Source organism: Mastomys coucha, unplaced genomic scaffold (genome assembly GCF_008632895.1).
Source record: "Mastomys coucha isolate ucsf_1 unplaced genomic scaffold, UCSF_Mcou_1 pScaffold7, whole genome shotgun sequence".
In the NCBI taxonomy this organism is placed as follows: Eukaryota; Metazoa; Chordata; class Mammalia; order Rodentia; family Muridae; genus Mastomys; species Mastomys coucha.
The window spans coordinates 17561495-17574806 of NW_022196913.1; the positions used below are offsets into that span (position 1 = coordinate 17561495).

Below are 13312 nucleotides of genomic sequence, written 5' to 3' on the forward strand. Positions count from 1 at the left end.
TGGGGGTGGTAAGAGGGGAGCGTTCTATATTTTCTTGTCTGTTTTTCCGCTGTCTTTACCCGAGCAGTGCCCAATTTTATTTATCATGTTAAGGGGGGGATCCCAATATTGCTAAGTGTTTGAATGTATTTATAAATAATGATATCTGAAATTTCACAAACCAACTAATATGTAAAAAGGAAGAAAAGTAAAGAAACCAAGACAATGCGGTGTGAGAGGAGACTTTCAGGACTAGATGTAGTAATAATGACTAAAAAGAAGGGGTTGGGGTGAGGTTCTTGACATGAAGTAATTTCTTTTCTCCTAGTGAGTGGGATCAGACTTATTCTATATGTTAACAACTAAAGCCAGTCTTTGAGCGTGCATTGCACATTATAACAGAGTTCATGAGCTTAGGGGTGAGGAAGACTGTAGAAGAATATCCGTTGAGTTTTCTTACAAAGAAGTGATAAGTGACTCTTCTCCTAGGATGCACTGGCCTGGAGGAGCTCCTTGGAATTGACCCCGCCTTTGAACAGTTTGAAGCACCGTTGTTCAGCCAGCTAGCAAAAGCCTTGGAGCGCAGCGTTCAGACCAAAGCAGTGAACAAACAGCTGGATGAAAACATCTCATTGTTCCTCCTTCACTTGTCTCCTTATTTCCTCCTTAAGCCAGCACAGAAGTGTCTGGAATGGCTGATCCACAGGTAGCTAACACTTAGTTGCAAACACTTGTTAAGCTATTTTGTTAGTTTTAGCAATCTTTGAAGGTTAATATGACGTCTAGAATGTCAAGTTAACACTCTTTTATGTCAAAAATGCTGATCTTGAATAGGGTGCCGTTAGTTCCTGTTTAGTGTGTTTAAGGTATGGGGGCTGGTTGGTGTGTTTTTTCAGACAACAAAAAGAACTTTAATAGTTTTGCCCCCGTGTGAATGGACTTTTAAGGTGTATCTCTGGCTGACCTTAGACTCGCTGAAATCCACCACCTTCCTCCCAGGACTGGGAAGTATGTCATTGTCTTTGGCTCTTGTTTGTTGTTGCTGTTGTTTGTTTGTTTGTTTGCTCTGTTTCTGGAGACAGGGTTTCTCTTTGTAGTCCCAGCTGTCCTGGAACTCAGTGTGTACACCAGCCTTGCCTCACTCCCAGAGATCCACCTGCCTCTGCCTCCCAAGTGCTGGGATTAAAGGCACCACCATCACCTGGCTCAAGCTTGTTTTTGACTTACTGATTTGTTTGTTTGTTTGTTTGTTTGCCTGACTGGCCTGGAACTTAATGTGTAGATCAGGTTTACCTCAAATTTACAAATCTGCCTGTTTTTGCCTCCCAAGTCCTGAGATTAAGGCTTTGAAGTCTTGCTCCTGCTTCAGTACTATGATTATTAAGTGTGTGTTACCAGACTAGTCTTAACTGTATCAGTTCTAAGGAGCTAATGCGGCTTGACATTGAAGATCCATTCACATGGGGGCAGAACTATTAAAGTTCTTTCTTACCAGAGTAGATGTAAAGAATATCCTTTAAAATATCAACCCAAATCAAGTAGTATTAGTGATGTGCATTAAACATTCATACCAGGTCCTGTACTCTAAGCACTATAGGTGCTAGAAACCAAACTTCGACCTCTGCAAGAGCAACAAATACTGTAGATGGCTGAGCCATCACTCCAGCCCCTCTTCATGTAACTTATTCAGCTGTTAAATATGTTTAAAAAAAAAATCTGTAGGTTGTCCTTGGTTACTGTCTTTTAAATAAATATCTTAATATAAGTTTTACACAAGATTTAGAGAAGTGGCTATGCCAGAGTTTGTTGAGGAAAGCTTCATTCAAGTAGTGTCTTAGTTAATACCAAAGCCTGTATAAAATAGATAGAAGGCAAGGTCTTCTACTATTAAAGTCCATGTAGGGATTTAAGAGATTGTTCATGGTGAAGAATGCTTACTGTTCTTGAAGAGGGCCTGGGTTGGGTTCTCAGTACTCACATGAGTGCCACTTAGAGCTATCTGTAACTCCAGATCCAGGAGGATCCAGTGCTCTCTGACCTTTATTGGCAAGTGTATGCATGTGGTGCACAGGCTCATGTAGGCACTGTATATAATACATCTTTTTTTTTTTAAGTACATGCAAGAGAATAGGAGAATCTTAACATTCTTAGTGTAGAGAGACTGACAGTTTTTTCAATTTCATATACAGATTATATATATTGTCACTTTTTTCCTTTTTTACTAATTATTTGTCATTTTCTATCTGAATAAATTAATATGATTTTATTAATCTTTTGATTTTTGCTGGGTATGGTGGCTCACACCTTTAGTTCCAGCACTTGGGAGTCAGAGGCAGCCAGAGTTCTGAGTTCAAGGCCAGACTGATCTACATAGCAAATTCTAGAACATCAGGGCTACATAGGGAAACCCTGTCTTGAAAAAAACCAATTCCTCCAACCCCCACTCCTCCCCCACCTCCTCCCCTAAAGAAACTTATGGTTTTGGAAACATAGTAGTTAGAAAAGCTGTAGATGGTGACTAGAGCACAGAGAAGCTCAGAGTTATATTCTTGTTAGCCTACTAGCTTTCTGTGGCTAGTGATGACCCCACAGTTTCATTAAAGTTGAAAGAAAGTGAATAGGGTATAAATTTTGATACCGAACATTCAAAATGTTACTGTCTCCAAATTGATTCAAACCATATTGACTCAAACTTGAATGCAAAATGGAGGGCTTCTTGTGTTTATCTAATTGTGATTAATACTGGCCCTTGCTCTTTGTACTTCATCAAGACAGGATTTGGACCTTTTAGAAGCGTGCTCCTGCCAGACATGTTGATACACTCTTGGCAAGCAGGGGATCTGTGAATTTGGCCATCCTGGTCTTGTCTGCATAGCAAATTCCATGCCAACCAGGGCTATCCAGTGACATTCTGTCAAAAGAAATGAAAAAGAAAAAAATAATAAAAAAGAAGGACTTGTGAGTTTTGTATTTTGTACTGATTTTAATTGTTTCATATTTTTCTTAGGTTCCACATCCATCTTTACAATCCAGATAGTCTCATTGCTTGTGTTCTGCCGTACCATGAGACACGGGTATTTGTGCGGGTGATACAGCTTCTAAAAATTAGTAATCCCAAACACAAATGGTTTTGGCTGTCTCCTGTTAAGGTAACATTGTTTAATGATATATTCATTCATGTATATACTTATTATAAATCATGATTAAGGTTTATGTTTTGATCTGGTTTTGTGGGGTTTTGTTTTGTTGTTGTTTTCTTTTGAGGCATGTGAAGTCCTAGCTGGCCTCAACTCACAGTAATCCACCCCTTTCCTCATTAGTTGCTTAGCTACTTTTGTTTTGAGGGTAGGGTCTCACTATATGTCTAAAGCTGGTTATGAACTTTTCCTTTTTTTGAGAAAGGGTCTCTATCTGGCACTGCATGGCCTGAAACTCACTATGTAGAACAGGCTGATCTCAAACTCACAGATCTGCTTGCACCAAGAGCTAATGACAGATGGTAGTAGAGCTGGCAGTCAGAACAGAAGAGAATGGATGGGGAGTTTTGAGTTCAACTTAATTTGATTTGGGAAAAGCCCTTAATGATCCTGGGGATGGATAGTCCAGTGGTATCTACGTCATTGATTTTCTAGCTGAAACTCTTTGTCAGTGCCATCTAGTATTTATTTAGTACCCAAATTAGACAATACATTTTGCATCATACTCTCATGGAGTCTCATAAACTCTTTATACAGGTGAGGACAGACTCAGAAAATTTAAGCTACTTGCTAGAGTTCCTGTAAGTGAAGTTGGCATAGTTACTATATGAGCCCTGTTTTTTGTACAGTGCTACTCTACATCAGTAATTTTGGTATGAAAGAAATTTTTCTTGTTTTGTTTTGTTTTGTTTTGTTTTTAGAGACAGGGTTTTTCTGTGTAGCCCTGGCTGTTCTAGAACTCACTCTGTAGACCAGGCTGGCTTTGAACTCAGAAATACAAGTGCTAGGATTAAAGGTATGCACCACCACTGCTCAGCACGAAAGACATTTTTTAAAAGATGGAAAGAGTGGAACTTTAAAAAAGCTTACACAAATTAAAGGAATTAGGATTACTTGAAGAGCATCAGGATATTGTTAAAATTGAGGAGGTGTTTGGAAAGAAAGGATAGTTACCTGAGAAGGAGGCCTAGTAAGATCTGTCTGTAACAGAGACTAGAAGAAAGTAGGTGTACGTCATAGGCAGGAACTTTACTCCATGTGAGCTTGCTGATGGGGCTGGGAGAGGAGCTGATGAGGAAGAGTGGGTTAATAGACCGTGGGTCTGCATCAGGAGCTAATGACAGTGGTAGTGAACTCAGCAGTCAGAAGAAACGAGGGAAAGAATCCCCAGTTTTGAATTAAAAAAATTTAAGACTCTGGATGTAAATTGGTTAGATTAACTGAAGTTCAAAATGTGCCGCTTGTGATAAAGCTGCTGCTCAAACTGAACATCAAGCCCATTTTCTCCTGGTCTTCCACAGACTATATCCATTATCTAGAAATTAACTCTTTCTTGGTATCTGAACCTCATTCTCCCAATAAAGGTTACTTGTGGTCTTCATTTAATGTTTTGTTAATGTTTACTCACAGACCATGTATAGTAGTTAGTAGCAATATAATTTGGCCAGGCTCTATTTCTGCTATTAGGATATTGTGAGGTGGAGACAGAATATCATGTTGGCTCAAAAGCCAAATCCTACTAGTAGAATTATGCAGAGCTATAGAGTTGAGGTTAAATATATACATTAAGCTGCACAAGCTGAGTGTTTTATACTGAATTCTTTTGCCTTCATTGTCACCTGCTCTTACTCACTCATCACCACCAGTTATAAGGAGAGATTGTATCTGTGTTGATGACCTGCCACAATATACAAATGTTACTAGGTAGATACTTGAGGTAATGGTCACTTGACAATTGTTTCTAATAACTTGTTCTTTTTATTAATAATAGCACTCTGGAGTGCCTTTAGCTAGAGGAACTTTGGTTACCCATTGCTACAAAGACCTTGGATTCATGGATTTTATTTGCAGCCTAGTGACCAGATCTGTGAAGGTGAGCCATGGGTGTGCTGTTGAGTGTGTGGACTCATAAAATGACTGCTTACTCTGAGAAAGGAAACATAGTCAGTGGAACTTGGAAGAAGTTCCTTGGGGTGCATGAACAGGTGAAGAATCAGTCTTTTCACCAAAGATATTTTCTATAAAAATAAATTAGTCTATTCGTTGTCAAATTCCAGCTATAGTGATTATTAAGTAGAAGCTATCTAAAAATGTCAGGAAGCTTGTCAGGCAAGTCATTCTCACTCAGTGTTGTGTATGATACTTAGAGCCAGGGTGCTTCTGAAGAGCCTACATGTGTGCTGTGATCCCTGTTGCAGGCTTTCGCTGTGTATCCAGGAAGCTCCGCTCAGTTGAGAGTGCTCTTGGCCTTCTATGCCTCCACCATTGTGTCCGCTCTAATGGCTGCTGAGAACCTATCAGACAGTATAGTTGCCAAACTATTTCCATACATCCAAAAGGTTGGTCAAGTAAATAATTTTCTAAAGGAATTTGCTTGCTTGTGAAAATTTCATGGAGAAATAAGCGTTTTCAAATTGATAGTTTATTTTGAATGGTTGATAAGATTCAGTCTTTAGGTTTAAAAGACTTGTCAGTTCTTGAATAAGTGTCTAGTAATTAATGTTAGCTCTCACTGTGTCCTTCTTAGTCATAGACTGTCCTTCAAGCAAAGGCTGTCACTTACCTGTTCTTTTAGCACTGACATCTTTCCAGACACTTGACAGAGGCTCTGCTTCTACTTTTAGGGCCCCAGGTTATTATCTTTAATACAGTACAGTTTTTACCCCCGTGAGTGATGAGATGGACGGCTCCCTTCCAAAGACATGAGCTCACAGGTCAGGCAGCGCTTGATGCCTCTTGTTGGGATGTCTGAGTTAGGAGGCTTTGATCAGGTCCCTTCTCATCCAATAGAATTGTCTCATCCTTGTGCCCATTAAAGAATGGAGGTGAACACCTTGATTTTCCACTTCTAAGTAGTCATTGGCTGACAATGTACATCAGGTTTTATCGATTCTTTAAATTTGCAATGTATTTATTTGTTGAAATGTATTTATTTGTTGAGGTGTTTTAAAATTACATTTTGCTTAAAGGGCTTATCCTTTTCATTTGTTTGTTTGTTTGTTTGTGTATGTGTGTACTGGTGTGGAAGCCAGAGGACATGTGTGAGCTTGTTCTATTCTTCTAGCATGTGGACCCTGATGATTGAACTCAGGTTGTCAGGCATGATACCAAGTATCTATACCTGCTGAACCATCTTGCCAGCCTTAGGGAGTTTTGTTTTGTTTTTTGAGACTTTTGCTGTGTGGTCCACACTGGTTTTAAACTCATGTTCATCTTGTCTTAGCAACTGAGTACTGTGACAACTGGCTTAGAATTTGGTTTTGCTTTTTTTTTAATCTTCTACATGGAAATATAAGGATTGTATATAACCCTGCTATGCCATGTAATGTTACAGTATGTGTATTTACTATATTTAACATTTAAATCAGGGCAAACAGTGACATTTCTAATTGGTTGTAGTTAAGTAACATGTTAAGTAGAAGAACATAATTCTATATTTTGTCATTTTGTATGTTTTAAAAACATGTAGGGGTTGAAATCATCTTTACCAGATTATAGAGCTGCGACATACATGATAATCTGTCAGATTTCTGTGAAAGTAACGATGGAGGACACCTTTGTGAACTCACTGGCATCCCAGCTCATCAGAACATTGACCAAGGTTCCTTCTCAGGTCAAGGATGGATTAGGTTGCCTGATAATTCTCTTACAGCGACAGAAGCCAGAGAATCTTGGGAAAAAGTAGGTATTGTTGTATAGTTAGAGGCCAGTAAAGTCTTGAGTAAGCTTTGGTAAGTGTGCTTTTTAAATGCTACTTGTCTAACTTGTTGCCGCTGTGTGTGCTTGCTTCTGTAAAGACCGTTTCTTCACCTGTGTGGTGTTCCAGACCTCATAGAGCTCCTTCATGGCATCTCGGAAAGCTATGATGTGAGTCCTCTTCTGCGCTACATGCTTCCCCATCTGGTGACCTCTGTTGTTCAGCACATTGCAGGTATGTGGCTTACATTTGGGTCTAAAAACTTCCTATGTTTCAATTATCTTCAAATAGGACACCTGGTTGATAGATTTTCACTATTTAAAATTCCTTCTAATTCAGTAGTTTCTATGTAACTTGTCTATTAAGTGAAAACATCTTTGGGGTTGGGAGCAGGTTCCCTGAAGCGGGGTGGGAACCTGTTATTCTGAGAAATTTCTCAGGATTCTGTTATTTAGATAGGCTCTGAAGAAATGAAAGAATTTGACCAAGTGAACCTTTGTTTCCCTTTTAGATACTTACTGATCTGTAGTGTTTCATTCCCAGTAAATATCCAGCTTCCAGGAAGTAAGCTAAGAAAATTTCATGCAGAAATATCCAAATTATGAAAGAAAGTGATTAATTTGCATTATTTCTCTTTACTTCAAATAAACAGAAAAGAAAGTAAACACTTGGCTCTGTTGCTGCTTAGAGAATACCAACAAGAAGTATTCTAAATTATGTTAAATCTGATGAATACTAAGAAAAGAGTTTTTAAGGGCTGGAGAGATGGCTCAGTGGGTAAGAGCACTGACTACTCTTCGGAAGGTCATGAGTTCAAATCCCAGCAACCACATGGTGGCTCACAGCCACCCATAATGAAATCTCATACCCTCTTCTGTGTACTCATTTATAATAATAAATCTAAAAAAAATCCATATATTAAAAAAAAAAGAAAAGAAAAGAGTTTTTAAAATTATGTTGCGTCAGATGTAAAAAAGATTTGCCCAACCCAATCTTATTCAGTCAAGCCTAAAAGAGGGCAACCTTGGTTTAGTCAGAAGGCATTGGCACAAAAGCCTAGCTTGCTTGTTCTCAGAAATCTAGGTTATAGCCCAGCTTCACTAGCTTTTAGTGTGATCTGGGGAAACAGTATAGAATTTTTGCACTTGTTTTTTTTTATTGATACCTGTGACATGGTTATACTTATTAAAAGTATGGAGAATTTCTGGTGAAGGACAAATGAGAGTAATATACACAGAAATGGTTTGAAAACTGTAAATTACTCAATAGACAAAACAAATATTCAAATATAAGTAAAAGAAGGCTAGGGAGATGGCGTAGCTGCATCTGGTGTACATAAGCTCGATGTAAGCACATAGTCATATACATAAATAAAACCAACTTAAAAAAAAAAGAAAATAGGTTAAGCAGGTAGATTCTAGCTTATATGTTTTTAAGTTATTACTAGTAAGGTTTTTCCACTGTCAGTAAATCTAATCATGAGCATGTCAAAAAGAATATCCCTAATTCAGTTTTCATCTGTTACATATTAAGGAGAAGAAACTGAAGGGATTGATGGTCAGATCTACAAGAAGCACTTAGAAGCAATACTTATAAAAATACCACTGACGAACAACTTAGACCACCTACTGGCTAGGTAAGGTTGTTTTAGCATGCTTCTGATGTGCATATTTATGGGTAATATATGTTTCAGGATTCAATAGTGGTTTTCTCGAATGCTTTTTAACATATTTTGCACTGTCTATATCATTGCACTAATTACAGATATTGAGTCTAACAATTGACAACATAAAATGCAAAAGCAAATTTTTCTTATTTGTCTTTAATGCTTATAGAAAGAAATGAGAAGGTAGGAGGACAGCTAAATTTGAGTTGTAACTAAGTTTCCAAGTGTTTAAGTTCTTCTATTGATAAGTGGGCTGTAGTGCCTGAAATAGCACAGCAAAGCTGATAACTCAGTGACTGTCACCTAGAATCTTAATATTGAGAGTAAGTGTGCAGTGGAAGTTATTTCCTCCTTTTCTCTGAAAAGCATTTCTGTCTCTCCTTTCATTTCCTATTTGATGGACAGTGCTTTGTGGTGAATAGAATGCTTAAGTATAGTAGTAGACGCAGGTTGGAATCTGGCTGACACCACTTTAGTTAGAGTAGTGTTTTGGAAGCCAGTCCTCCAGGGTCTGTTTTTGCTACTGTTTTAGGTGAGAAAGGGAATGCCTGCAGTTTGTATTCATGGAGGCTTAGTTTATAGTCTGTTTATAGAATAGCCCTTAAAACTTACAGCCCTGCCCTACTCTTTCTTGCATAGAAAGGGTCACAATTGTTGCATTTCGTTTAACCTCAAACACATTGGAAGGTTTCCTATGTCCTAGTTTTTTCATCAGCAAAATCAATATAATTTCTTTCCTATGGAAGTGTGATTATTAGAGCACATAGCAGGGATTCCATGAATGGTAACCCATTTTGCTGGTGTTCCACTTTCTTTTTCAGCCGTCTTTTTGAAGAATATATTTCATACAGTTCCCGGGAGGAAACCCATGCTAATGCAGTGGCTTTGCTTAATGAGCAGTTTCTTCCACTCATCAGACTTTTAGAAAGCAAGTAAGTTGATGTTGTGAATGTTGTCTTCAGTGTTTATTTTCTTCAAAGAAATAACTTGCAAGTTGTGTCTTAAAGCAATGGGTTGTGAATACTTGTTTTTATTTTTTCCTTTTCAGAAAGGGACAGTATATTTACAATGAGATCTATTGAAAGACAAAAGACAATAGGGGCTGTAGAGGGTTTGTGGACAGTATAATTTTTTTAAACTAGAGACTTTATTGTCTTCATAGTGACAGACTTGATCAGTATTAGATTTTATATATAGTATGTGTTAAAATTAAGTTTCACTCTAAGAAACTTTTAAAATGTCATGTGTTCTGTGCATGTGGGTGAGTGTGATTAACAGCTTGATCAAGAGTACTGATGAAGTGTAACTCCTGCTTAGGTACCCCAGAACACTAGATGCTGTATTAGAGGAACACCTGAAGGAGATTACAGGCCTTAAAAAGCAGGAGCTTTTCCACCAGTTCATTTCTCTTTCTACAAGTGGAGGGAAGTATCAGGTAAGTAGTTCTTCTTCCCCAGCACAATTAAGACAAGAATTGGTGGTGTGACTATTTGGAGAGTGTTAGGCAGGAATTTACTGCTTTCCTTCCTCTTTGAAACTTCAAAGAACTGAGGATTTATACCATTTGATAGTTACTAGAAATAGAGCTCTAGGGTAGGAATCATAACTGGAGAAGAATGTAGTATCAGGAAAACATTGGGAATTTCGTATGATGTTGGTTAAGTCACCACAGGGTGGCTTCACGGGCTCCCAGCATGCCTTGGCCCTCTTGGTGTTCGTCTACCAGTGCAGGAGCCTGCAGTGACGTGATCATGACCATGATAGATCTTGAGAAATATTCTGGTGATTCAAGCCTAAATACTAGAAGTTTGATGTTTAGGCAAAAGTTCTTATAATTAGCCTTCAAAACAAATATTTTACTGAGAAATGCAGTTTTTCTCCTGAAATTGGGCTATTACTTTCAATGCTGTTGCATTTCCAAATCAAGTAGATAGGTAGCTGTCATCTGTAGTCTGATTCCATGCTCAGCTGGAGCCTGTCTGTTTTAGCTGATGTTCTGTCTTTAGTGAGGTACCACTTTAGTGCTCTCACTTGGAATTAAGTACCCATTAAAAGTGCTGAGTTACTTTATCATGCTATTTCACGTTGGTTAAGTTTTAGAGATGAATGTAGTTTTCTGTTTCTACATTTATGACTGTTGTATAATACACTAGGCTGTGCAGGGTGTTTTGTTTTCATTTTTGGTTATATGTTACTCAGATTAAGTGAAATTAATTATTATGTTGGGCCTGCAGTTTTTAGAGGATTCTGACACCTCATTGATGCTCAGTCTGAATCACCCACTGGCTCCCGTGAGACTTCTGGCTGTTAATCACCTAAAAACTATCATGCAAACATCAAAGGTTTGTGTCAGCAGCTTTTTACTTTCCATTTTTTCCACCTTATAGTTACCAGTCTAATTTTAGACTAAGAAATTGGAGTTTCTATCAAGAATTTATGTTGTATAACTGTAAATAAGTCAATTTTTACCATTTTTTTACCTTTTTTTGGAATATCTGTCTTATAGAGTTTTTTGTTTTGTGGGTTTTTTTTTTTTTTAAGATTTATTTATTTTAGATATATATGAGTACACTGTTGCTGTCTTCAGACACACCAGAAGAGGGCAGAACCCATTAGAGAGGGCTGTGAGTCACCATGTGGTTGCTGGGAATTGAACTCAGGTCCTCTGGAAGAGCAGTCAGTGCTCTTAACCGCTGAGCCATCTCTCCAGTTGTTTTGTGTTTTTATATTGTTATATTTTAAAGGTTATAATTAATTTTTAAAGTTACACTTATTTATTTACTTATCTAATTTAGTGCCTATGCATACACAGGTATATGCACAAAGGTCAGAGAAAAACTTCTGGGTCAGAAGACCACCATGTAGATATGGGAGATTGAACTTAAGTTGTCAGGCTTGGTGACAAATGCCTTCACCCACAGAGCCATTTCAAGGACCTATCATCTTTGTTTGTGCTATTTTTAAGGTCAACTCCCTAATTAAGAGATGGTATTTAGAGTGTATATAATATGCTCGGGGAGACTGGAAGAGGACTGTATTGGTCACTAGTCTCAGAAGGCCTGCAGTTGATGGCCTGGTTCTGATTTTGTTGTGCTCTCAGTACTGGGCCTGGTCTCAGCACTGGTGTTCTGAGGTGTCTCTTCCAGTGTGAAAGTTTGTGAGCTTCGTTGCTACAACAGCTAATTTGCTTTTCTCTTGCTCAGGAGGGCATTGATGAGACTTTTATTAAAGAAGCTATTCTAACCCGGTTAGGCGATGATAATGTGGATGTTGTTTTAGCGGCTCTGAGTGCTTTTGGGGTGAGTAAAAGTTCTGTGGATGTACACATTTTATTTGTCAGTGCTTTCTTGTTCTTCTCACATGGTCCTTGACATTAGGCAGAAGTGGGCTTGGAAATTAGCTCACTGACTGTAGACTTAAGTCTGGTGATGAGTCTCAAAGCAGTAGTTAGACTGTACAATTTGCTGGATAAGGAAGTACTACAAAAGGAAGAGTGCTTTGTGAGTTCTTAATACTGCGGTAAGAGCATTGTGTCAACAGCCAGTGTCCCGTGACCATGGCAAGTTGAGTCATGAAAGCAATTTTTGAGAAATTGTTCTCCTAAGTGAAAAGAAAAGTTCTGAGAAAAAAAATTCTCATAGAAAAAAGTTAAATTGGAATCTTGGAGAAATTCTTTATAATTAGTCTTTTTTCAGTTTCATTTTAGAAACATTTTACATATTTAGCAAATAAATATTTACTCATGGTCTTTTTCCCCCTTTAGATTTTTCAACAACACTTTGTTGTAGAAGAGACGGTTTCAAATCTTCTGAATCTCTTTCAAAGAGCAGAACTTTCAAAGAATAAGGGGTGGTACGTGTTCGCTTCTGTGTCCATACCCTTGTTAGTCGGTGACATTCTTGAGTTCACTCTGCTGCTCTTCCTTTCTGACTAATGACTTCAGTAACTTCATGATTAACTTTTGCTCGTGATTGTAGAACAGAGCTTTAAGGAAGTTCTCATTTAGTGTGTATGTACATATGTGCGTGTGTGCGTGTGTGTGTGTGTGTGTGTGTGTGTGTGTGTGTGTGTGCGCGCGCGCATATGTGTACATATGTCACTGCACACACTTGGAGGTTAGAATACAGTTTTGTGGAGTTAGTTCTCTGTTTTCACCTTCCCATGGGTTTGGGAATTGAATTCAGGTACATATGGGTGCAGTATATTTAGATTATATATAAACCAATTCCTCCTAGATCCACTCTTTTCCTCCTTACCTCCTCTCAATTTTGTTGTCTTCCATCCTTCTTTTCTAACCCTCTAAGTCCAGTTTGTGCTGCCCTTGTGCTGGTGTAGGGCCATCCAGTGGAGCATATTGATCTCTACCTTATAAAAACTAGCTCTCCACTTCCAAGAAAGGATATGTGTTTCATTGGCAATGTGATATATAGGGGTGTTTTTCCTGCATAAATTTGTGTGCGCCTCTGAAAGCCAGAAGAGGGTATTAGAGTCCCCAGAAGTGGCATTACTACTGCCTGTTAAATTACCATGTGGGTGTTGCAACCCAGGACTTCTAGAAGAACAGCCAATGCAGTGTTCTTTACTAAGCCATCCTCCAGCCTTGGGATAAGCTTTTTTTTTTTTTTTTTTTTTTTTTTTTTTTTTTTTTTTTTTTTAATTCATGAGTGAATTTCTACTGTCCAGTGGAGCTGAGATGTCTGATGTAATATATTTTATTACAGTGAGAAGTTTTTGGTTTTTTTTTTTGTTTTTTTTTTTTTTTTTTTTTTTTTT

At 38.1% G+C, this 13312-nt stretch overlaps 1 protein-coding gene across 1 annotated transcript in view; it reads left to right on the forward strand.

Moving 5' to 3' along the window:
• The window catches only part of Heatr1 (HEAT repeat containing 1), a 42715-nt gene that overhangs the window by 974 nt on the left and 28429 nt on the right, over positions 1 to 13312 (forward strand). Inside the window, exons 3-14 of the mRNA XM_031358057.1 lie at positions 469 to 685; positions 2987 to 3128; positions 4948 to 5049; positions 5375 to 5515; positions 6646 to 6857; positions 6974 to 7107; positions 8407 to 8509; positions 9361 to 9471; positions 9857 to 9974; positions 10774 to 10881; positions 11743 to 11838; positions 12303 to 12391. Of these exons, the coding sequence (XP_031213917.1) occupies positions 469 to 685; positions 2987 to 3128; positions 4948 to 5049; positions 5375 to 5515; positions 6646 to 6857; positions 6974 to 7107; positions 8407 to 8509; positions 9361 to 9471; positions 9857 to 9974; positions 10774 to 10881; positions 11743 to 11838; positions 12303 to 12391 (1573 nt within the window). The remainder of the gene's footprint in view (positions 1 to 468; positions 686 to 2986; positions 3129 to 4947; positions 5050 to 5374; positions 5516 to 6645; positions 6858 to 6973; positions 7108 to 8406; positions 8510 to 9360; positions 9472 to 9856; positions 9975 to 10773; positions 10882 to 11742; positions 11839 to 12302; positions 12392 to 13312) is intronic.